Source organism: Oikopleura dioica, chromosome 2 (assembly GCF_907165135.1).
Source record: "Oikopleura dioica chromosome 2, OKI2018_I68_1.0, whole genome shotgun sequence".
Classification (NCBI taxonomy): Eukaryota; Metazoa; Chordata; class Appendicularia; order Copelata; family Oikopleuridae; genus Oikopleura; species Oikopleura dioica.
The window spans coordinates 2,008,576-2,026,911 of NC_137292.1; the positions used below are offsets into that span (position 1 = coordinate 2,008,576).

Genomic DNA, 18,336 nt, shown 5'->3' on the forward strand with positions numbered 1-18,336 from the left:
ACTTGGCAAACTTTGACAAAATCGATGTTGACACCCTTAATTTTGCTTTAAAACTTTTTTACTAATATTTATAATTATTTATTATTGTTTTCTCTGCAATAGTTATATAGAAATTGTGCCTGAGAGTTGATCTTATTTCAAAGTATTGATAGATGCAAATAACAACATGCAATTCTTGAGAGGTAGGTCTCTTAGCCTTGTTCCGATGATAAACATTTCGCGGTTAAAACTCATGTTTGTTACTTCAACATCGCGATAGAGAGATGGAGAGAGAACTCGAAGAGAATCGCCAGAAAATAGTTCATTCTCGTTTCGGAAATTTATAAGAAACACATCTTTCAAAAAGTATAAATTTTCAAAGAATAAACTAGAGAATGAAACTTTCGAGCGTCCTTATCGCCTCCGTCTCGGCGGGATACTATCAAGGCCACAAACATCTGGCAGGAAAAGAGCTCGAGGAGAGAACTGCTAAATGCGATGCGAAAGTCGATGAAGTAAAAGAGACCTACAGCATTGGAGGCCAAGGCTGGTGGGATTGCCAAGGCTATGGATCTGGAAATCCAAAGGTGTTTTGCTACCCAAAGTGTCCAAGTGGAAAGAAGGCTAACTGGCCTTCGAATTCCGTTCCTGAGCTGAAGGTCATGTGCGGCAATCCACCAAGTGTCATGAAACAGTAAGTACCATAGCATGTTATCAATTACAGTCTGTTACTGACACATAAAAAGATCATTCTGAAATTTTAAAGAGAAATCAAAAAATCTTTGTAGAAATCTCCCTGACAACTTCGCTCTGGCATGTGACGATGTCGCTCAAAAAGGATCAAAAAGTCATGCTTGTGAAAAGGGAATCGATCATTCCACGGTGTACGGCACGTTAAAGATGCAGAAAAAGATCAACAGAGCGAGAGCGATGTACACACTTGAATGTGAAAATAAGGAGAAGACCTGGCATCTTTGCAAAAGAATATTTGCTAGAAACAGAAACACTTGGAAAACGGTAAAATAAAACTTAAATTCATCTCGAAAAAAATCTTATTTTCTTTGTTCTAGAAAAAAGTTTGGAGTAATCAGATGCCGGCTTGCGAAAAGCCAGAGGAACCAGAAGAACCCGAAACACCCGAAGAACCAGAAACACCTGAAGAACCTGAAACTCCCGAAGAACCAACAGAACCAGAAGTTCCAGATGACGAATCGGACAAGACTCCAAGCGGCGAATTCGTTGCTCTGACAAACGAAATCACCGCGAATCTGAACACTTGCACTCAAGAAGAAAACTTCGATCTCACCGAAAAATCCCTCTTCGGCGCATCTTCAGATTCCGACGACGAAGAGAACAGAATCGTCGGTGGAGTAGCCGCTGCTGACAATGCATGGCCTTGGATCGTTCGACTTGAATTGAGAGCATACAGCAACGCTGTTTACAGTTGCGGTGGAAGTATCATTGCGAATCGATGGGTTGCCACTGCCGCTCATTGCTGCAGAGGAATGAGGAGCATAACGGGAGTATTTGGTGATCTCAGAAGATATGGATTTGACAGTAAGCTCACAACATCCTTCCTTATTTAACCGTTTTTTTAAAGGCCAAGAGTACAGACTCACCACTGACAAGTTCTACAATCACTGGGAATACGGACAGAGAGGCGATGGAAACTCTGGAAACAACGACGTCTGCATCATCAAATTCAACGAAGACATTCTCGAAGCAGATCCTGAGAAGAAGACGCGAATCGCTTGTATTCCAAAGAAAAAGGAAGTTCACGGCGCAGGCTGTTGGGTCGCTGGCTGGGGCACATTGAAATCCGGTGGTTCGCTTTCTCCTGAGTTGATGTCTGTTGGCGTCAATATTATGGGACATGATTATTGGCACGGGTTTTTTTCTTGATAAAAATGATTTTTTTCACTTTTGAAAATTAGTCGACTTTAAGATAAAAAAAACCGTTAAAAAGCATGAACAACTCAAATTTCGCCAATCTCAATTACAAACTCGCCGAAGATGATATTTGCGCCGCCAAACCCGATCTCGACGGAGATGGAAAAACCGACGCGGGTGCTGATGCTTGCCAGGGTGATTCCGGAGGACCTCTCATTTGCCCAGTCGATGGAAAAGCTACGCTGATGGGTGTTGTTTCAAGAGGATACGGCTGCGCGTGGGAAGGCTACCCAGGTCTCTACACTTCTTTGTCTACTACGTACGATTGGGTTAAAAAGAAAATCCTTGCTAGAGGACTCTAACTCACTCGCTCTCTACCTTTTCTGTTATTTTCTCCGTTTGATAATAAACCATGATCTATTTCATACAAAAAATCTTGTCTCAGTAAAGATAATGAGTCATTCCTTGCGTCAGATTTGAAGAATCAATAAAGAACTTTCGAAATTTTTAAAAATCAAAACTCCGCCATTTGTAAAAATATGAGCTTGAAAGGACACCTAGCGCTTGTTACCGGCAGGTTTGAAGAGAATTTAAGTTTTCCGCCTGATTTTTTCGCTCAGTACAAGTGGCATCGGTCTTGGAATAGCCACGTCTCTGGCTGATGCAGGGGCGAATTTGGCGATAAATGGATTTGGGCCGGATGAAGAGATTCAAAAAATTCTTGGTTCTCTTAGAGCGAAAAATGTCAAAGGAAAAGTTCCAAAAGAAAGTCACGTGATTGTTTTCTTTCAATGAATTTTGCCAATTTGAACGCTTCGAAAGCGGAGTTCGTGAGCTTCGACGTTTCTGACGCTGAAAAAGTCGAAGAAGGGATCAAAAAGGCCAAAGAAATCTTCGGCCAACCAGTTGATATTTTGGTCAACAATGCTGGTATTCAATTCACTTCTCCGACCGAAGACTTTCCGGTGGAAAAATTCGACCAAATCATCAAGATCAACATGTCTTCGAATTTCTACGCGATCAAGGCGGTTTTGCCAGGTTCGAATTTTTGTGATAAAAATCGTTCTATTTGAGAAGATATGAAGGCGCAGAATTGGGGCCGAATCATAAACATTTCCTCCGCTCATGGAAAAGTCGCTTCGGCGAACAAGATCGCTTATGTCGCCGCAAAACACGGTGTTTTGGGAATGACAAAGGTTGGAAAATATATTGTTGAGTCTTTTTTTTTCGAATTCCTCAGGTTGTGGCTCTAGAAACAGCGAAAACCGGGATCACCTGCAATGCGATTTGTCCTGGTTGGGTTTTGACACCCTTAGTTGAGGTTCGAGCTAGAATTTTTTCTGAGATATCGTTTATCGATTTAGACTCAAATTCGAAAACGCGCTGCTGAAAACGAAACTTTTGAAGTCGAAAAGAAAAAGCTGCTAGAAGAAAAACAGCCCTCTGGAGATTTCGTGAAAATCGAAGATTTAGGTACTCAGATTCTTTTTTCATCTAAAAATCAAGCATTTTCAGGGGCAATGGTCGTCTTTCTCTGCTCAGAAGCAGGCGCGAACATTCGCGGCTCTGATTTTTCCATGGACGGTGGTTGGACCGCTCAATAATTATTTAATTTTCCGAGCCATGTTTTGGCAATAAATGGTTATGAAAAAATGTTCGAATTTTTTGTTTAAAGCTAAAACTAGTTCTCCGAGCAAATTTATTATTTCATCTCAAAACATTGTCTCTTACCGCTGGTTTTAACCAAAAACGCGCGGTTCCATTTTTGTTCCATCAAAAAATATATAAAAAAAAAAGACTCGAATGAAGCTTTTTACCATCTTTTTCTCAGCTTTCTTGGCTGAAAATTGCAGAGAAAATGTCCGACTTGGCTACGACGGCGAATTTCCTCTAATTCCTCTTGCTTCTACCCAGGGATCGGGGAACACTTGGACCAGGCAGTTGCTCGAAGCTGCTACTGGGATTTATACGGGGAGTATTTACAATGAAACGAGAGTGATAACGGAGGATGGCTTTGTTGGAGAAGCGGCGAAAATGCTCTCGGGGCGAACGATTGGGAATAAAAATCATGGAAAGAGCTTTTTGAGCTTTGCTTACGGGGCGATTCTTATTATCAGGTACACTTCTATTATCCTTAAGACTGAAAAAGACTCAGGCCATTTTTCTCGAGAATCGACGATGGAGTAATAAGAAACTCCCTTTTGTCGAATAAAAAAATTGATATATGGTTTCTCAGGAAAATCTTTTCAGAAATCCATACGATGTCTTCAAAGCCGAATTCAACCGAAAAAACTCTCGAGAATACGACCGAAACGGCGGGCACACCGGTCTCGCAAAAGAACATCTCTTCCTCTCTGAAAAGTGGGACATCTTCGTCCAAGTCATGATTCGCCGATGGTTGGGCATCAACGAGGCTTACATTCGAGAAGGGCAGATTGAAAGTGAAATTCCAATCCAAATTGTCTACTTTGAAGATTTGAAGGAAAACGCTGCGAAAGAGATGGAAAAAGTGCTTTATTTTCTGGAGCAAAATATTGGCTTCAGACCGGATGATGCTGAAAAACGACTCGATTGCATCAGAAATGTAAGGGCGTTGATACCATAAATACTTATCTACGATATTTTAGTCCGAAGCCGAATTCGAAAAATTCAAGCGACCAAAACAAGAACTCGACTTTGAAATCTGGAACGCGACGAAAATCGAAGCTGTCGATGCAGCAATCTACCAACTATCACAGGCTATCGAGGAAGCTGGTCTCCCACCAATGCCAAACTATTACAAGAGCGAGAAATTTTTGAATTTCAATGCTGAAGATTTCGAAGGAGTTGAAATAAGGCAAGATCGAGATCGCGTGAGAAGACTTTACAACAAATATCGAAGCCTGTAATGATTTTTATTGATAATTCAAGCTGCAAATAAATTCATTTTCCTATAAAGACGAAAAATTGGCGACTTTTGAAGCATAATTTCAAGTTTGGCTTCTGATTGGCTCATTTAGAAAATGCAGGCTTTTGATTGGTCAAGAGCTTCTTTTAAAAAATGATTTCTATTTTAAATGAAAATGAGTCCAAATAGTATAAATTTTATTTACAAACGAGGTTTGAAGCAGGGCAGAATCGTGAACTGGTAAACAGAAAAAAAAATAATAAATTAATCAAGAACTTTATCGGAAGTCCCCTCTTGGCATAATGGAAGCTTCAACTTCACCATCTCTCACAGGGTAGTCATGAATGCTTCTTTCAATGTTCGTGTTTTTACTCCACGATGATCCGGCTGAATGAAGGAAGACGGAAGATTGGAGGCAAACCTCTTGCTCGGCCATCGAAAGAATTTCCCAGAATCGATCATCGAGCTCAGAGCAACCAGCGTTCTTGTAGTATTTTCTGATGAAGGGCTCAATCTTAATTTTTTTAGTAAATAAAAATTCATCATTTTTCCTTCTTACATCAGTTTGAACGAAGATTTTCAACTCCGGGTTGATCTTCTTCAATTCTTCTCGCATTCGTTCCATCAAATCCAGTTCTGATGGAGGAGTTGCAATGTACATTGTCTACAAGATGTTTTGATTTCTGCTTTCAAAAGAAATGTCTACCTTGATGATATTGGGAATGATTCGGCCTTTTTCGTTGTTGACATTCGCCCAGGTTTTTGTCAGGAATTCGTTGACCTGCATTGCGAAATTTCGAGGATCGCGCATGTAGGTTAGTTTTCGGCAGATTTCGGGGATTTTATCCTCACCATCCCCATTACGCTTAAGAGTTATTTTAAAATCATTATTTTTCGAAGGTTCAAGTTAATGATCTATATTTCATAGTTAAGTGTCAGAAAAAATGTGCATTCATTTTATGAAACTGCAGAGCAGGAAATGTTATGAGCGAATTGAGCAAACTAAGGCTTCATTTTTTCTACAATAAAAAATTGTGAAAAAAATCTGCTTATATGGCTCACTGAGGCTGATGAAATCTTATCCTTCTAGCATCAATGGTAAAATCGAACTGTACTTATCAGTTACTATCTACTTCAAAAATTGATAAAATCTTTCAGGACTTACCTTAGCTGCCTTATAATGTCCATCCTTAATATCGCAGCCTCCATGCCACCAGTCTCCAGCATTGTACCTCCAGTGCATAGAAACATACGTTTCATCTCCTCCGATCGCGTTCTTGACGAATTCTTGCACGACTTCTTCGATATGCAAAGGTCTACCAGTAGCTTTCATGATGTCTTTCATCAGTTCTTTGTCTTCGTCGTTGATTTTTGGGTGGAAGAGGTTCCGGGCGAAGTTGATGTCCATGTAGGGATAGGCCATGATTGCGCAAGAGTGGTCGGAGTCGTAGATTGTTTCCATGATTCTAGAGCTCAGGTAATGCTCAGTTTCAAGGAGATTTTAGCAAAAAGTGCTTCATTTTTTTATCAGACATAATAAAATAAGGGTGTCTAGGATAACTAGGATAAAAATAGAAGAAAAGCTGATTTTGGCTTGGTTTGATTATGAAAAATCTTAGGAACATCTGCGCGTAACAAAATTAAGTTTTTTGAATAAATATGCATACAAAATCGACTCACGTATTATTTCCATCCTGCGCCAGTCTAGAGAGCTTCATCGGAGTTTTGTTCAAATTCGGAACCTTCGGCAGGCTCACATTTTCCAAGCAAACTCCTTCGTTCCATTCATCGCAATTGACATTGTCAACTTCGCAATCGACCTTTTCGCAAGTTTTGATCAGACGGCCTTGATTTTGAGAACCACCTTTTCTGGCAAGTTGGTAAAAGACACTATGTTTGGCTTGAAATAATGATCAAAATAAAAAATAGACGATAATTTATTACATAATTCTTTCAATTTAATCCCCTCAAGAGCACTTCTCTCTCCGTATTGTTCCTGCAAACAGCACCGCTTTGGGTCTAAATGTTTACCCCTCGCCGATGTTGTTAGTGCCATAATCATGTCTTCTACCCAAAAAACATGCAACGTTCAATCAACCGTATTTCAAGCCCGTTTCCTGAATTCGCCGTTTTCGCAAATATCTGGAACGGATTCGAGAGGCTTTGTGTTCATTAATCGTCGCATCTTCAGGATCGAAACTCGCTCATTTGGCTCGACTTCTTCCAAATACTCGTGGACAGCTGTTGGGTCGGCTCGGTCGTGTTTGAAGAATTTTGGCTGAAAAGAAGAAATTTTGTAAATCGGATTTCAAGAAGGGCTCAAGAAATAGCTCAAGGCGCGCTTATGACAGGAAATCCCGTTTTCTGGAAAATCTGGATGATCTTTTCTGGCCACGAAAGAGGATTTGATGGTTTCAAAAGTGGTCATAACTTTGATATTCTTATTACAAAAAATTCCGTTTTAGAACTTTTCCTACTCAAAGGGTGTTTTCTAAGATTCCTGAAAAGCCAATTTTGCATGTTCATTATACGATTATCGCGTCGATAAGACTCCTACGGATGTTCAAGCAAACTTACCATAATGTAAGATCTCTTCAATTTAATGGCGATGAACATTGTTTCCCTCAAACCCAAGAGTTGATTGTTGGGCCCATTCATCAGCACAGAGGTCAGGAATTTGTCAGGTCGGGTTTCGTACTTTGCCAGAACGTTTTCTTCTCGGAATTCTGCGGCGGTGTATTCGGCTGAAAGGGGGCAGATTTTTTGTGATTCTTCAACCGCGTTTTCGTACAGATCATCGTAGTTTTCTTCTTCGCTTTCTGATGACTCATCTTCGTCTTCGTCCTCTGAAATTCACGATAAGAGCTGACTCAGGTTTCGATGCAGATTTTCGAGCCGAAAATCCTGATTTCTTACCGGTTATCTCTTCCCACTCCTCATCAGAAATCGTCTCTTCCGCCTTTGGCGCTGGATAAAATCTTCCACCAAGGGTTTCGAGGGAATCACTCTTCATTAACTCTCCAGCTGCCGCATTATTTTGAAGAAATTGAATTTCTTCACGGAGACTTTCGACTTCATTTTCAGTGACAGAATTTTCTTCGTCTGTCTCTTCTAGTTTTTCTTCCAAAAGACGGATTTTTTCACCAAGAAGCTCGTATTGAACGCTGATCTTTTCAAGAGATAATTATTTTTTTCCGAAATATTAAAATTATTTTTATTAAAAAAATATGAAATTATTTTTTTCATTTTTTTCTCTCTTTCCTTATCAATCTGGTACTCTTCCACTTCTCCGAAAAATCTCTCTTTAGCGAAAAGATTCAAATAAAAGAACCCCGCCAGTGCGATAAAAGCAAGTATAGCCAAGCAATCTCTATTCGATCTTCCTATTTCAAGCATCTTGAAAACTTATATTTTCTAAAAGAAAAAACGCGCGCTTTTTCTTCAAGTTTTTTTTTCTAGCGCGCTCACGGGCGCCCGCTTCGTTCCGCAAATTTCTCTACTTTCTTTTTTTTTTTCTTGCTTTGGCCGAAAATGTTTTGAGGTGTTTGGGATGCAAACTACTAGGGACCAGAAAAAAATGATTGGAGTCGTAATCTTTCGGCGTAAAATGACGAATGTTTGGAAGAGAATAGGATTTCGCTAATTTTGATCGATCGCTTCTTCTACCGGATTGTTTTTGAGAATATTTCCCATCGTATTCGCGTTAATATCCTCAGAATAGAAAAAATAGATATTTTTCGGTAAAAAAAGCTAGCAAAAAATCGAATAAACGAGCTTTCTGAATTCTCAGGGCGCCACTTTGAGTCCAATCAATGAAAAAGATGTGAAAAATTGCCATTTTCAAGCCGATTTTGTCAAAAAAAAAAATCGCAAAATTATCAAAGTTTTCGACTAGAAATGACTTCAAAAATGAAAAAAATATGATTCCCGGTTATATAAAACGTGAAGTTTTGAATTTGACATTTTTGACATTTTTTCCGATGCAACCCTTATTTATACAGCTGCAAGTCTTTATTTTAATAGGGACCCTCTTGATTTTCTTATGAATTCTTAGAAATGGCATTATCCATCATTGTTTAATTTCTAGCGGTTACAGGAGGTATTTCTTCAAAAAATATTTTTAGCGACTAAAGTTGAATACTTGCAGCTTCTTCTTGACCGCAAAACATTCCGCAAAATTCGAAAAGCTTTTTGCAGATTTACAATCTTGAGTCAATAACGGGTCTCTTTCGACAAAACTGATTATCAAAAAAGCTGAATTTTTATGCGAAAAATATTTTTAATGAAAATTTTTTTTATTTTATTGGTGAAGCAAAACTAGCAGCAGTCGCGATCGTTTTTCGCCTAAAGCTTTCGAAAGCCTTATCAATGTCTTCTTCCTCATTATTTTCCGCTCTTCTGCCGAATCCTTCCTTTGGGTAACCGCAAAGCAAAGCCCTTTTTATTTTGAATAAAAATGGGTGCTTTTTCTTCTGTTTCACGATTTTGGTCGTTTTCTCGAATTTCTCAGAGTCTCGTTCCAAATTTTCGGCGATTGGGACGAGCACTTCCAATTCGTGTTGGCGTTTTTGGAGCTGATTTTTGACTAAAAAAAATTTTTTAACAAATTTTGAACAAAATTTTTTCTTTGGCCTTTTTGAAGGGGACCCTTTTTCGAGTCGAATTCGTGTCAAAAAACGTGACATCAGAAAAGGATCCTGTAAATAAATTAACCCGTTGCTCACGGTCTAATTAATGAGCGTGCTTGTAAATGAGTTTATCGCTTACGAAAGATGTTCAGGTGTACCTTGTGATTTGATTAGACTCTCAGCTTCTTCCGCGCTCTTTTTCAGGAACTCAATCTTCTTTGCTTGAAGAATTTCGAGAATTCGATCGACCAGAACCGGATCGGTTTCTTTTGATGGCTTCAGTTTGTAGGTTTTTTCAGCGTGTTTTACGGTCAAAGTCCATTTTGATTTTGATTCTGAAAGCCAAAACTTATTATTGAACGGCTTTTGCGCTAATTACCTTGGGATAGAAAACAAGTTTCAGCATCTAAAATTTTCTCACAAAATGGATTTCCGAAGTCTTCTTCTGTTTTTGTCAATTTGATTTCGTCGTTGATTTCGATAAACGCTTAAATTTTTTGATTTCTAGAGCAATTTGCCGAGGTACCTTTAGAATACTTTCTCGGGCGGGAAATTTCGTTGCCTGACGATTTGACTATTTGTTTCTTTTGAATCTAAAAAGCATTATAAAGAAGCTTTTTTTCGTAATCTTACAGAAGTTCTCATTTTCGTCTCGGCTCTCTATTCTCTCCTTGTTATTTGGCCCTTGTAATCATGCGAATCTATTTTGCTTGTGCCACTTCTCTCTCCTGGAGGACTGCGTTTACAAAGAAACTTTCCACAGTCGATTGGGAGCAGCACTAACTCTACTCGGCCGGAGGGATGATTAATCTAAATAGGAAATGGGCAAGGAAAGCATTTGCTTAGCAAAATTTATTGTCTTTTGATTCTAACTTGCTCTTTTTCTTGTTGAACACATCATTAATGAAAAAATAAATTAAGATAGTTTAAACAAAATGCATTATTTTATCAAGATTTAGAAAAAAGAAGCAGCCATGATTGGTCCAACTTTTTATCAGTAAAACGCTACTGGTAAGCTAATTTGCAAAGAATCGGCGAAGAATTTTGGCCAAAAAAAGAGAGAAAAAAAAAACAACAAATACATTTTCTTTTTTATTTGGCTTGAATGGCATTTACGCGTTGGTTAACTGAAATTTGTAGCAACCCTAGGCCGAGCTGTTTACCAAATGAGCGAAAAGGGCACTTCTCCCACTTTCCAACACTTTTTTTCTCGAGCTCCACAGCTCATTCAACAAAAACACAAGCAAAGAGAGACCAATAATTGCAAAAAAAGTTATTTTATTCGACTAAAAGAGTGGGTAAAATTAGTAGGTTTGACGTTCTGTTATGTCTTTAAGGTTTTGGTTTATGATATTGACATAACGATGTCACCTAGAAATTTTGCACAGATAATCGACAAAAAGAGAGAAATTGAGAGATGACTGTAAGTTGCCGGAGATCCAGAAGTTGTTTCTTGAAAAGGGATAGAAGACTCAGAATGCGAAATAAGGGTGTCATTTTTTTATAAATATTTGAAGAAAGATACTTTAAACCCTTCCTGCAAGCATTTGTTCTGTCATATGAATCGCTTCTGACGTCGCAGCTGTCGGCACAGAAGTCGTTGAAGCAGGTCTCATGCTATTCTGTCCCCCCATCTGATGATGGATCATTTCTGCCGTTGTTGTTCTCTCAGTTGTTGTTGCAACAGTCGTTGTTTCCGGAAAACAGTCGGCTTCATCAACGCAAACTCGATCCTGGTTGTACTTCTGTCCAGCTTCGCAGTGGCAAAGAAAGGCGCCTCCGAAGTTCAGTCCTATTTACTGCGTCTCTAACTGTGATTTTTATTGAAAGAAAATGTAAAGAAAACTCATTCCTATGCACTGCGTTTCATTACAGTAAATGCAATTTCCATCAGCAACAATCCCTAAAAAAATTTTAGCCTTCGGTCCCAATCTCGTTCTTACCAAGAGCTGGGCAATCTTGAGCTCTAGAAAATGACAGAAATAGAATAATAAAGCAGTTCATTTTTGGATGTGATTCTTCATTTTCCTGGTTTTTATGAGAGAGGAGGACACCATGAGATTTTTCTCCATGACGATTTGGCGCTTGTATTTTTAGTAACAATTTCAGCTTGGGGATGGACGGCTAGATTGGTTTAGTGAAAATGTTTTTGTTAGATTCTCAATCACAGGAAAAAGTGAAATGTATTAATTTTTGAAATAAATATCAACATTATGGTGTCTTATATTTGTAATAGAATATTTCCTTCTGTGATCAATCTAACTGCTCCAAATTACTCTCATTTGGTCAAATGATTTGACCCTGAGGCTGAAGCAATCGAAATCAAGATATTTTTTTTGAGAGAACTTGTTTTTGAATATTTAATAAACGTATCTTTTTGTTGAACAATCAATTGTCGTCAGAACAAACATCCAAAGGAAAGTCTATTTGCCCATGTCATAAATGTAAAATTCTATTACTCACTAGTCTCAAGGCGGCCGCTCCGTTTTTTACGGTCCTTGAGTCTTCTGGCACACGCTCAGAACCTTACTTCCCCAGCGAGAAGACCAGCGACCACAAAAGAGCCACAGATCCACTCTAAATACATTGAACGAGTGGGAAACCAAGAGAACAAGATCGACAGCGCAGATACTTTCTAAAAATGACAAATGGAAAGCTAAAGATTACGGTCGACAAAGCATACGACCTTGAGGAATTGTTTTACGAAGCTAAACAAGAATCATTCAAAATAAAGAAATTTCACCGAGAAATTTTTTTGACCAAATCATTGAACTTCGATTGTAAAACAACAAAAGGGCGACAATATTCCAGAAAACCTTTTCTGTCTTCTCGAATTCGACGGTAAAGGTCTTGCGACAGATTCTAATCCAGTAAGATCCGCCAACAGTGTCAGGAAAATGGTACAAATTTGGACCCTTTTGGCTGTTTTCTTGCTTTTGTCCCTTTTCAAATTTATACCAAAAATAGATGGAACGAAGAAGCCGATTTTGACATCAGAAAAACTGCAAACTTGCGGGTTCAAGTTTGCACAAAAGAAGGCAAAGGAAAGCTCGATGTAAGTCAATTACTTTTTTCCATTTTCTTGAAAATTTAGGATCACAAAATGTTCGGCCGAGCGAAATACGCAATCTGTTTCGATCGATCAGAATCCTCCGTGAAAGACGTTCCAGATCTCGAACTAAAGTCGAAATCTGGCAAATATCGTGGAAAAATTTCCATGCGAGTTTCGATTCCTCCCAATCCGAAAGTCCTTGGAAACGCGAAAAAGGTAAAAACTGGTCAATTTCGATGAATAATTACTCATCGTTAATAATTATTAAACTCCCAGTTTTGTGGTACCAACATCGTAAAATGCGGTTGTCGTCATTCAAAGTCAAAGCTGGCACTTTAATTCAAACTCATTTGTCTTTTGATTCTCCTAGACTTGCGTGAATCCATTGATGTCATTTTCTTTAGTCATCGGAAGCCGAAATGATCGCAAAGACCAATACAAGTCCGTCAATGCAGCGGGATAGGTCGTTGAGCATGATCGATCTTTCCGCCAGTCGACCAGAGCCTATTCCAGGCAATCCTTTTGCTGGGTCTGATGCTAGCTCAGATGATCCAGCTGACAGTAAGGTAAGAAAATGAAGCAAATCAATCAAGCAAATAACCAAGCTCCCTTTTTTTGCTAAAAAAATTTTATCAAAATTTATCATCAAATTTTGATTCTCGAAATTTCTTGAAATTTTCGGACCAAGTCATTAAAAAACATGTGTTCCTAAGAAGGGGATTATCCAAAAATTAAAGACGGCGTCATTTGGCGGATTCAAGCGCAGCAAGTCAATTAAAAAGAAGCCTGTCGAGGAAGGAAGGCCAAAGGAGAGAGTGATTTTTGAAGACGATCCGCTTGAAAAGGCGAATGATTTGTTGGAGGCGAAGAATAGGGAGCTCAGATACGCTGTCAAAATGAAGGTAAGATTTATTTCTTCGCAAGAAAGTCGCAAACTTGTTTCAAAGGACATGGAAATCCGCGATTTGAAGAGATACATCGATAACTTGCTTCTGAAAATCATGGAGAACAAGCCTGACCTTTTACTTGGAGATCGATGCTAGAAAATTTTCTCTTCAACTGTATAAAGCTTAATTACTGTAAGCGTTGCATGAGAATATATGTGTGCTTTACTGATTCACTCTCTAGTTTTTATCCTTGGAATAGATCAAGATCGCACCAATGTGATAGTTTTGTCTCCAATGCGCTCCTAGCTCTACCAGATCAAAAAATGACAATTTATAAAAAATCTTTTATTTTTTTCGATGAGAAAAGAGGTTATATCATCACTGACAAGTTAACCGACAAGGAACGTAAGGAGAAATCAGTAATTGATATCGTTGATGAGACTGGAAACTTTCTTTCCACAGAAGAGATTCTCGGGCTACTATCTGTGAATCTTCAATATGCAAATTATTCAATGTCATCAAAACTTTTCGATTTCAAGGCGAAAATCAAGAAAAATGTAACACTAAAGATCCTGGCGGACTCCCTAGTGAACGACTATTTTCTGGTTATTCACATAGACACTGCTCTTGATGGAAATATTGATGGGGCCATTGAAATCGTTATAACTCGAAGAAACGGAAGCTTTATCGATACAACCTGGTATAAATTCAAGTACAACAAGTTTGATAGTGATTTTGATGACTGGATGAGCGACAAAGCATACCTTCTTGACAGACGTTTACTACTTAATGAAGCCTATAATGTGGATTGGGTCCAAGCGATTATTCATCAAACAGATGTGCTCTACACGAATTACCTGAAATTCACGGCAAATTTGCAGAAGAAATCAAATGAAATCAAGAAGCAACCTTCTGAGCGACAGAAAGAAGCGGTGTTGCTTCAAGATTTCATTGCAACCCATAATACCTTCCAAAAATCAACAAAATTATCTAATTACATTGGAAAGCTTGAGAGCGAACGGAAGAGATGTTTGACGGATATTGATAAATTGAACCTTAAAATTAAAGGGATTGACGCTCACGTGACTAACTTACGATCTGATCTAGAGAAAGAGCGTAAAAGAGACAAGGAGCGATATCAAAATTTGATGGCTAAGATTAAAGAAAACGAAGGAGTAAAAGATGATCAAAAGGACTCTGATCAGAACAGATGCTCAGTTTGCTTCGAAACATATGAAAAAGACAAGCGTCAGCGATCATGTCTAACTGTATGTGGTCATCAATTTTGCTTTCCTTGTGTTCAAAAATTATCTGGTTCCTGTCCGAAGTGCAGAAAATCTTTCAAGAAGCACGAAGCCATCAGACTGTTCTGAAATAATTTCAATCTGTTTAGAGAATAAAAATTATTGACAAGAAAAAATATAAGAAACAATAATAATAAGAATAATAATAATAATAAAAATAATAAGAAATAATAAAAAGAAATATAAGAAATATAAGAAAAATACAAGAAACTGATCTTATTAAAAATAGACGAAACGGAATTCGAATGCTCTGGAACTTGTTTTTCAAAAGTTATCATGTTTCTGAATTCTATCAGGCTTATTGTTACGTTTGCCGTTCAGATTTGCCCAGAACTGATCTCAACCTTCTGCCTAGTGACGACGAATGCATTGATATGACAACGCTATCAGTTATTTTTTCTCGCAGGACAACTTCTTTCAACAGCTGCTTCAAGACACGCGCGTTCGGGTGTTCGCGCTTATCAGAAGAGAATAAAAAGAGGGAGCTGAGTATGAGCAACGCAGAATCAGGATAAGCTTGATTTCTGAACAACCAAAACTTAAAAGATGAAGCTTTTACCGTCCGTCGTGCTTGCCGCGGCTGTTGCCCAACATTGTGAAGGATCGGATTTTTTTTATATTAATCAAAAATTTTTGAGAGAAAAAATAGAAAAAATCCTATGAAAAGTATGCGAAAGTAGTAAAGATTGTGGCGAAAATATGATGTGCGCAACTTACGAAAAGGAAGGCGAAGGCGAATCTCGATGCGTTTGCAAGGAATCTAAGTCCGGTGTCTACGGTAATCTTGATGGAATTAACTCCAACTGCGAGGCTTTCTGCAAGTTCCCATGGACAAGGCGATGTCTCGAAGAACAGGAATCTGTGTATGACGTTTGCTGGTGGGAAGATACTGAAGAATCTGGCGACGGGTCTGGTGAAGGATCTGGCTCCGGCGACGGCTCTGGAGAAGGATCCGGCGAAGGATCTGGCGATCCATACATCGAATTTTGCGATGCTGAGGACGAACTCAAGTGCATTGATAAGCTCGGTGAGCTCTCAACATGCTTCTACGATCACAACGGCCGAACTCGATGCGTTTGTGACGAAGGCGCTTACTACTCGAAGAGAGATGATGAGTGTGTCGCTATCTTGGACGAATGTTCTGTCGATGCTGATTGCGAGGATGGCATGGTCTGCGAAGAGACCGAATTCAAGGGTCAGTACATGAACAAGTGCATGTGTACTGAAGGCTTTGGAATGTCCGAAATGGGCTCTTGTGAGCCACTTTGTGGATGGGGAGAAGGCTCCGGAGGCGGTTCCGGGGACGGTTCCGGTGACGGCCCCGAAGAGCCGGAGGATCCAACAGTGCCAGAGGTTGATCAGAAGAAGAAATGGAAGGGCAAGTGGGAAAAGAAGAAGCGAGGCCGACGATCCGCACGGAAAGGAAAGCCCGATGTTTGGGACGATGACTATGAAGTCTGCCACTCCAATGCCACCTGCATCACCGAGGGCATTGATTTCCCAGAGTGCGTTTGCAACGAGGGATTCTACGGTAACGGAGAGAAGTGCGAATCGATCGAAGAGTCGTGCGATGATAAGTGTATCGACCGATATTCTGAGTTCCATCAGTGCGTTGTCTCCACTGACGGTAACCAATTCTCGTGCGAGTGCATTGATGGCTACGTCGTCGGCTCCGATCCAAAATCGTGCATCCCTGCTCCAACTGTCTGCGAACTCTCCGAAGACTGCTACGCGCCATACCTCGCTTACAACCTCACTGAAATCGAGGCTGCCGAGCGAGTTATGTGCGTTGGTGATCAAGATGGAGAAACTTCTATCTGCGGCTGTACCCTCGATTTCCCATACATCGACCAAGAGGGTCTCTGCGTTGATGAGCGTGAGGATCCAGAAGATCCAGAAATCCCAACTTGTGAGACCAAAAAATGCAAGGAGGGCGCCATCTGTGTCGAAGAATCTGGTGAGCCCGAGTGCGTCTGTGACGAAGCAAACGGATATGTTGGTAATGGCGGCCGATGCTGGTTGGACGAAGGCATCTGCGGCGTCGACAGCTTTGGTTCCTGTGGCCACAAGTACGCTGACTTTCCAGTTGGATTCAAGGAGTCCTGCGCTCCTGACATCGACGCCGTCAACCCAGTCTCTTTCAACACCGTCTGTATGCCAGCTGAAGGCTCTGACAACAAGCGAGATGGCTGCTGCGAGTGCGCACCCGGTTTTATCGACGCCAACGGCGACCCTACCGATGGTTGTGAAGAAGAAGCTCTCGGATGCGAGTACAACGCGGACTTCTGCCACGAAGATGCCACCTGCGAAGACCTTGACACCGATCTCATCGACGCTTCTGAGACCGATATTGACCCGACTTTCCTCAAGCAAGGATTCATGTGCGTCTGCAATGATGGCTTCTTCGGAAAAGGATATGGCCGCAAAGGCTGCCGGGAAAAAGTCGGCGGTGGCGATCACTGCGAGAAGTGGGGCTACAGATGCGGAGAAAACGCCGTGTGCACTGAGATTGAAAGAAAGCCCTTCATTGATTGCTCTTGCCAGGAAGGCTTCGAAGGTCTTCCACCAAACTGCGTCGCCGTCGCTCCAAGCCTCTCTGTTCAAGCAATAGAAGATGGTGCCAGCACTTGCGATCAGCTAGACACTTCTCAATGGTTTCTCTTGACTTCCAAGAAGCCCGACTTCCGACTTTCAGCCGCCGGTGACGAGACTTCTTACACCCTTGACATCACTAACGGAGCTTACAATTACAAGACCCCTATGCTCAACGGAAAAGCCTACTCTGGTCTCATTGAGTTTGGCGCCTACGGATGTGGGGCGGATTTCATCCAAGCTTTTGCTAAGGGTAAGTCGGTGTTTGACAACTTTTCTTTGATTGGCTTGATTTTTAGGACAAATTCAAGCTCGAGTTATCGACACTGTTTCCTTCACTGACAAAGACGGCAACGAAATTGATTCACTTTACGAAGTCGTTGAAGTAACCGGATACTACGTTTCCCAGGCAGGAAATGACAAAAAATCCAAGGCCTATGTCCAGGTTACATTAATCTTTTTATAAAGTTCTTTAAAATTCTGCTCTCTAGTTTACGAAGAAATACGATTCTCTCGGACAGCACATGGGTTACACAACAACTGAGCTCGCTGACATGAGGAACAGACAACTCAATGTTCTTGAGCGAAACCAGGAGTGGAAGAGCCGAAACGGATGGGTTTACGTCAAGCCTAATGCTGATACCGTCCAGCTCCAGCTCACCTCCGACTTGCCAGTTTTCAACACTGTCGACCCTGCCAAGTGCTTTACTCCAGATCGAATTCGATTCTTCCTCTACGCCGAGGAACAGCCTGATGGCAAGCTCTCTCCAATGGTATCCACAAGATTTTTCACCTTTTTTTTCAGATATTTTAGGTCTTTAAAAACGCTAATGACACCAGTGTCTCCGTCGTTGATTGCTTCTACCAGAGCAAGATGAACTTCGAAGACTACGAATGTGATAACAAAAAAACTGAGTGCGAATACGACGAAATCCTTGAAGAAGAACACTGTATGGACGTCAACCAGACCCTCTTTGAAGCACTTTTCGAAGCTACCGATGAGATCAACGATAAGAGCTGTATCACTGCTTAATTCTCATGCTCGCTTTTTCTCTCTGTCGATTTCAACAAATATACAGTATATTATATACTGGTCCCTATCACTTTTCTATCTCCT

The 18,336-nt window shown here is 40.2% G+C and overlaps 8 protein-coding genes across 8 annotated transcripts; 5 read left to right on the top strand and 3 right to left on the bottom strand.

The window, feature by feature from the left end:
- The first annotated feature begins 305 nt into the window (after window positions 1–305).
- On the top strand, window positions 306–2,315 carry LOC145699548 (uncharacterized). Its single transcript, XM_081776815.1, has 5 exons — window positions 306–673; window positions 768–996; window positions 1,050–1,536; window positions 1,580–1,862; window positions 1,946–2,315. The coding sequence occupies exons 1-5, from the start codon at window positions 375–377 to the stop codon at window positions 2,229–2,231; spliced, it is 1,584 nt and encodes a 527-aa protein (XP_081632941.1). The 5' UTR covers window positions 306–374; the 3' UTR covers window positions 2,232–2,315.
- Window positions 2,316–2,344: 29 nt separating this feature from the next.
- LOC145699572 (D-beta-hydroxybutyrate dehydrogenase-like) lies at window positions 2,345–3,490 on the top strand. The gene is made up of 7 exons (XM_081776847.1): window positions 2,345–2,446; window positions 2,490–2,625; window positions 2,697–2,907; window positions 2,947–3,065; window positions 3,110–3,190; window positions 3,234–3,342; window positions 3,385–3,490. Exons 1-7 carry the CDS (start codon window positions 2,409–2,411, stop codon window positions 3,471–3,473), a joined length of 783 nt encoding a protein of 260 aa, XP_081632973.1. The 5' UTR covers window positions 2,345–2,408; the 3' UTR covers window positions 3,474–3,490.
- Window positions 3,491–3,650: 160 nt separating this feature from the next.
- Window positions 3,651–4,809, top strand: LOC145698858 (sialate:O-sulfotransferase 2-like). The gene is made up of 3 exons (XM_081776083.1): window positions 3,651–3,986; window positions 4,120–4,453; window positions 4,497–4,809. The coding sequence occupies exons 1-3, from the start codon at window positions 3,673–3,675 to the stop codon at window positions 4,755–4,757; spliced, it is 909 nt and encodes a 302-aa protein (XP_081632209.1). The 5' UTR covers window positions 3,651–3,672; the 3' UTR covers window positions 4,758–4,809.
- Window positions 4,810–4,936: 127 nt separating this feature from the next.
- On the bottom strand, window positions 4,937–6,641 carry LOC145696784 (uncharacterized). The gene is made up of 5 exons (XM_081773872.1): window positions 6,437–6,641; window positions 5,922–6,222; window positions 5,463–5,621; window positions 5,316–5,420; window positions 4,937–5,270 (listed from the first exon to the last, which is right to left on the bottom strand). Exons 1-5 carry the CDS (start codon window positions 6,472–6,474, stop codon window positions 5,034–5,036), a joined length of 840 nt encoding a protein of 279 aa, XP_081629998.1. The 5' UTR covers window positions 6,475–6,641; the 3' UTR covers window positions 4,937–5,033.
- An 89-nt stretch (window positions 6,642–6,730) lies between these two features.
- On the bottom strand, window positions 6,731–7,927 carry LOC145696785 (uncharacterized). Its single transcript, XM_081773874.1, has 3 exons — window positions 7,673–7,927; window positions 7,334–7,602; window positions 6,731–7,034 (listed from the first exon to the last, which is right to left on the bottom strand). The coding sequence occupies exons 1-3, from the start codon at window positions 7,767–7,769 to the stop codon at window positions 6,861–6,863; spliced, it is 540 nt and encodes a 179-aa protein (XP_081630000.1). The 5' UTR covers window positions 7,770–7,927; the 3' UTR covers window positions 6,731–6,860.
- Window positions 7,928–9,051: 1,124 nt separating this feature from the next.
- LOC145697564 (uncharacterized) lies at window positions 9,052–11,234 on the bottom strand. The gene is made up of 6 exons (XM_081774786.1): window positions 11,231–11,234; window positions 10,917–11,176; window positions 9,911–9,977; window positions 9,764–9,871; window positions 9,543–9,719; window positions 9,052–9,341 (listed from the first exon to the last, which is right to left on the bottom strand). The coding sequence occupies exons 1-6, from the start codon at window positions 11,232–11,234 to the stop codon at window positions 9,052–9,054; spliced, it is 906 nt and encodes a 301-aa protein (XP_081630912.1).
- A 930-nt stretch (window positions 11,235–12,164) lies between these two features.
- On the top strand, window positions 12,165–13,564 carry LOC145696560 (uncharacterized). The gene is made up of 6 exons (XM_081773622.1): window positions 12,165–12,275; window positions 12,350–12,439; window positions 12,479–12,652; window positions 12,841–13,002; window positions 13,150–13,338; window positions 13,384–13,564. Exons 3-6 carry the CDS (start codon window positions 12,488–12,490, stop codon window positions 13,477–13,479), a joined length of 612 nt encoding a protein of 203 aa, XP_081629748.1. The 5' UTR covers window positions 12,165–12,275; window positions 12,350–12,439; window positions 12,479–12,487; the 3' UTR covers window positions 13,480–13,564.
- A 1,733-nt stretch (window positions 13,565–15,297) lies between these two features.
- On the top strand, window positions 15,298–18,334 carry LOC145697434 (uncharacterized). Its single transcript, XM_081774636.1, has 4 exons — window positions 15,298–17,472; window positions 17,519–17,664; window positions 17,711–17,992; window positions 18,034–18,334. Exons 1-4 carry the CDS (start codon window positions 15,327–15,329, stop codon window positions 18,250–18,252), a joined length of 2,793 nt encoding a protein of 930 aa, XP_081630762.1. The 5' UTR covers window positions 15,298–15,326; the 3' UTR covers window positions 18,253–18,334.
- The last annotated feature ends 2 nt before the right edge of the window (window positions 18,335–18,336 follow it).

What these genes read in the sequence shown, in the direction of transcription:
- LOC145699548 (XM_081776815.1), top strand. Translation starts at nt 375, where the DNA reads ATGAAACTTTCGAGCGTCCTTATCGCCTCCGTCTCGGCGGGATACTAT. An exon ending in CCACCAAGTGTCATGAAACA is followed by an intron (nt 674 to 767) that starts GTAAGTACCATA and finishes AAATCTTTGTAG; the next exon opens with AAATCTCCCTGACAACTTCG. An exon ending in ACAGAAACACTTGGAAAACG is followed by an intron (nt 997 to 1,049) that starts GTAAAATAAAAC and finishes TCTTTGTTCTAG; the next exon opens with AAAAAAGTTTGGAGTAATCA.
- LOC145699572 (XM_081776847.1), top strand. Translation starts at nt 2,409, where the DNA reads ATGAGCTTGAAAGGACACCTAGCGCTTGTTACCGGCAG. An exon ending in CTAGCGCTTGTTACCGGCAG is followed by an intron (nt 2,447 to 2,489) that starts GTTTGAAGAGAA and finishes TTTTTCGCTCAG; the next exon opens with TACAAGTGGCATCGGTCTTG. An exon ending in GATCAAGGCGGTTTTGCCAG is followed by an intron (nt 2,908 to 2,946) that starts GTTCGAATTTTT and finishes CTATTTGAGAAG; the next exon opens with ATATGAAGGCGCAGAATTGG.
- LOC145698858 (XM_081776083.1), top strand. Translation starts at nt 3,673, where the DNA reads ATGAAGCTTTTTACCATCTTTTTCTCAGCTTTCTTGGCTGAAAATTGC. An exon ending in GGGGCGATTCTTATTATCAG is followed by an intron (nt 3,987 to 4,119) that starts GTACACTTCTAT and finishes AAATCTTTTCAG; the next exon opens with AAATCCATACGATGTCTTCA. An exon ending in GACTCGATTGCATCAGAAAT is followed by an intron (nt 4,454 to 4,496) that starts GTAAGGGCGTTG and finishes ACGATATTTTAG; the next exon opens with TCCGAAGCCGAATTCGAAAA.
- LOC145696784 (XM_081773872.1), bottom strand. Translation starts at nt 6,474, where the DNA reads ATGAAGCTCTCTAGACTGGCGCAGGATGGAAATAATAC. An exon ending in GACATTATAAGGCAGCTAAG is followed by an intron (nt 5,622 to 5,921) that starts GTAAGTCCTGAA and finishes ATAACTCTTAAG; the next exon opens with CGTAATGGGGATGGTGAGGA. An exon ending in TCATTCCCAATATCATCAAG is followed by an intron (nt 5,421 to 5,462) that starts GTAGACATTTCT and finishes AACATCTTGTAG; the next exon opens with ACAATGTACATTGCAACTCC.
- LOC145696785 (XM_081773874.1), bottom strand. Translation starts at nt 7,769, where the DNA reads ATGAAGAGTGATTCCCTCGAAACCCTTGGTGGAAGATTTTATCCAGCG. An exon ending in GGAGTGGGAAGAGATAACCG is followed by an intron (nt 7,603 to 7,672) that starts GTAAGAAATCAG and finishes CGTGAATTTCAG; the next exon opens with AGGACGAAGACGAAGATGAG. An exon ending in TGAAGAGATCTTACATTATG is followed by an intron (nt 7,035 to 7,333) that starts GTAAGTTTGCTT and finishes TCTTCTTTTCAG; the next exon opens with CCAAAATTCTTCAAACACGA.
- LOC145697564 (XM_081774786.1), bottom strand. An exon ending in CCCGAGAAAGTATTCTAAAG is followed by an intron (nt 9,872 to 9,910) that starts GTACCTCGGCAA and finishes AAAAAATTTAAG; the next exon opens with CGTTTATCGAAATCAACGAC. An exon ending in GAGTCTAATCAAATCACAAG is followed by an intron (nt 9,342 to 9,542) that starts GTACACCTGAAC and finishes AATTTTTTTTAG; the next exon opens with TCAAAAATCAGCTCCAAAAA.
- LOC145696560 (XM_081773622.1), top strand. Translation starts at nt 12,488, where the DNA reads ATGTTCGGCCGAGCGAAATACGCAATCTGTTTCGATCGATCAGAATCC. An exon ending in TCCTTGGAAACGCGAAAAAG is followed by an intron (nt 12,653 to 12,840) that starts GTAAAAACTGGT and finishes CATTTTCTTTAG; the next exon opens with TCATCGGAAGCCGAAATGAT. An exon ending in ATGATCCAGCTGACAGTAAG is followed by an intron (nt 13,003 to 13,149) that starts GTAAGAAAATGA and finishes TGTGTTCCTAAG; the next exon opens with AAGGGGATTATCCAAAAATT.
- LOC145697434 (XM_081774636.1), top strand. Translation starts at nt 15,327, where the DNA reads ATGATGTGCGCAACTTACGAAAAGGAAGGCGAAGGCGAATCTCGATGC. An exon ending in AATCCAAGGCCTATGTCCAG is followed by an intron (nt 17,665 to 17,710) that starts GTTACATTAATC and finishes TCTGCTCTCTAG; the next exon opens with TTTACGAAGAAATACGATTC. An exon ending in ATGGCAAGCTCTCTCCAATG is followed by an intron (nt 17,993 to 18,033) that starts GTATCCACAAGA and finishes CAGATATTTTAG; the next exon opens with GTCTTTAAAAACGCTAATGA.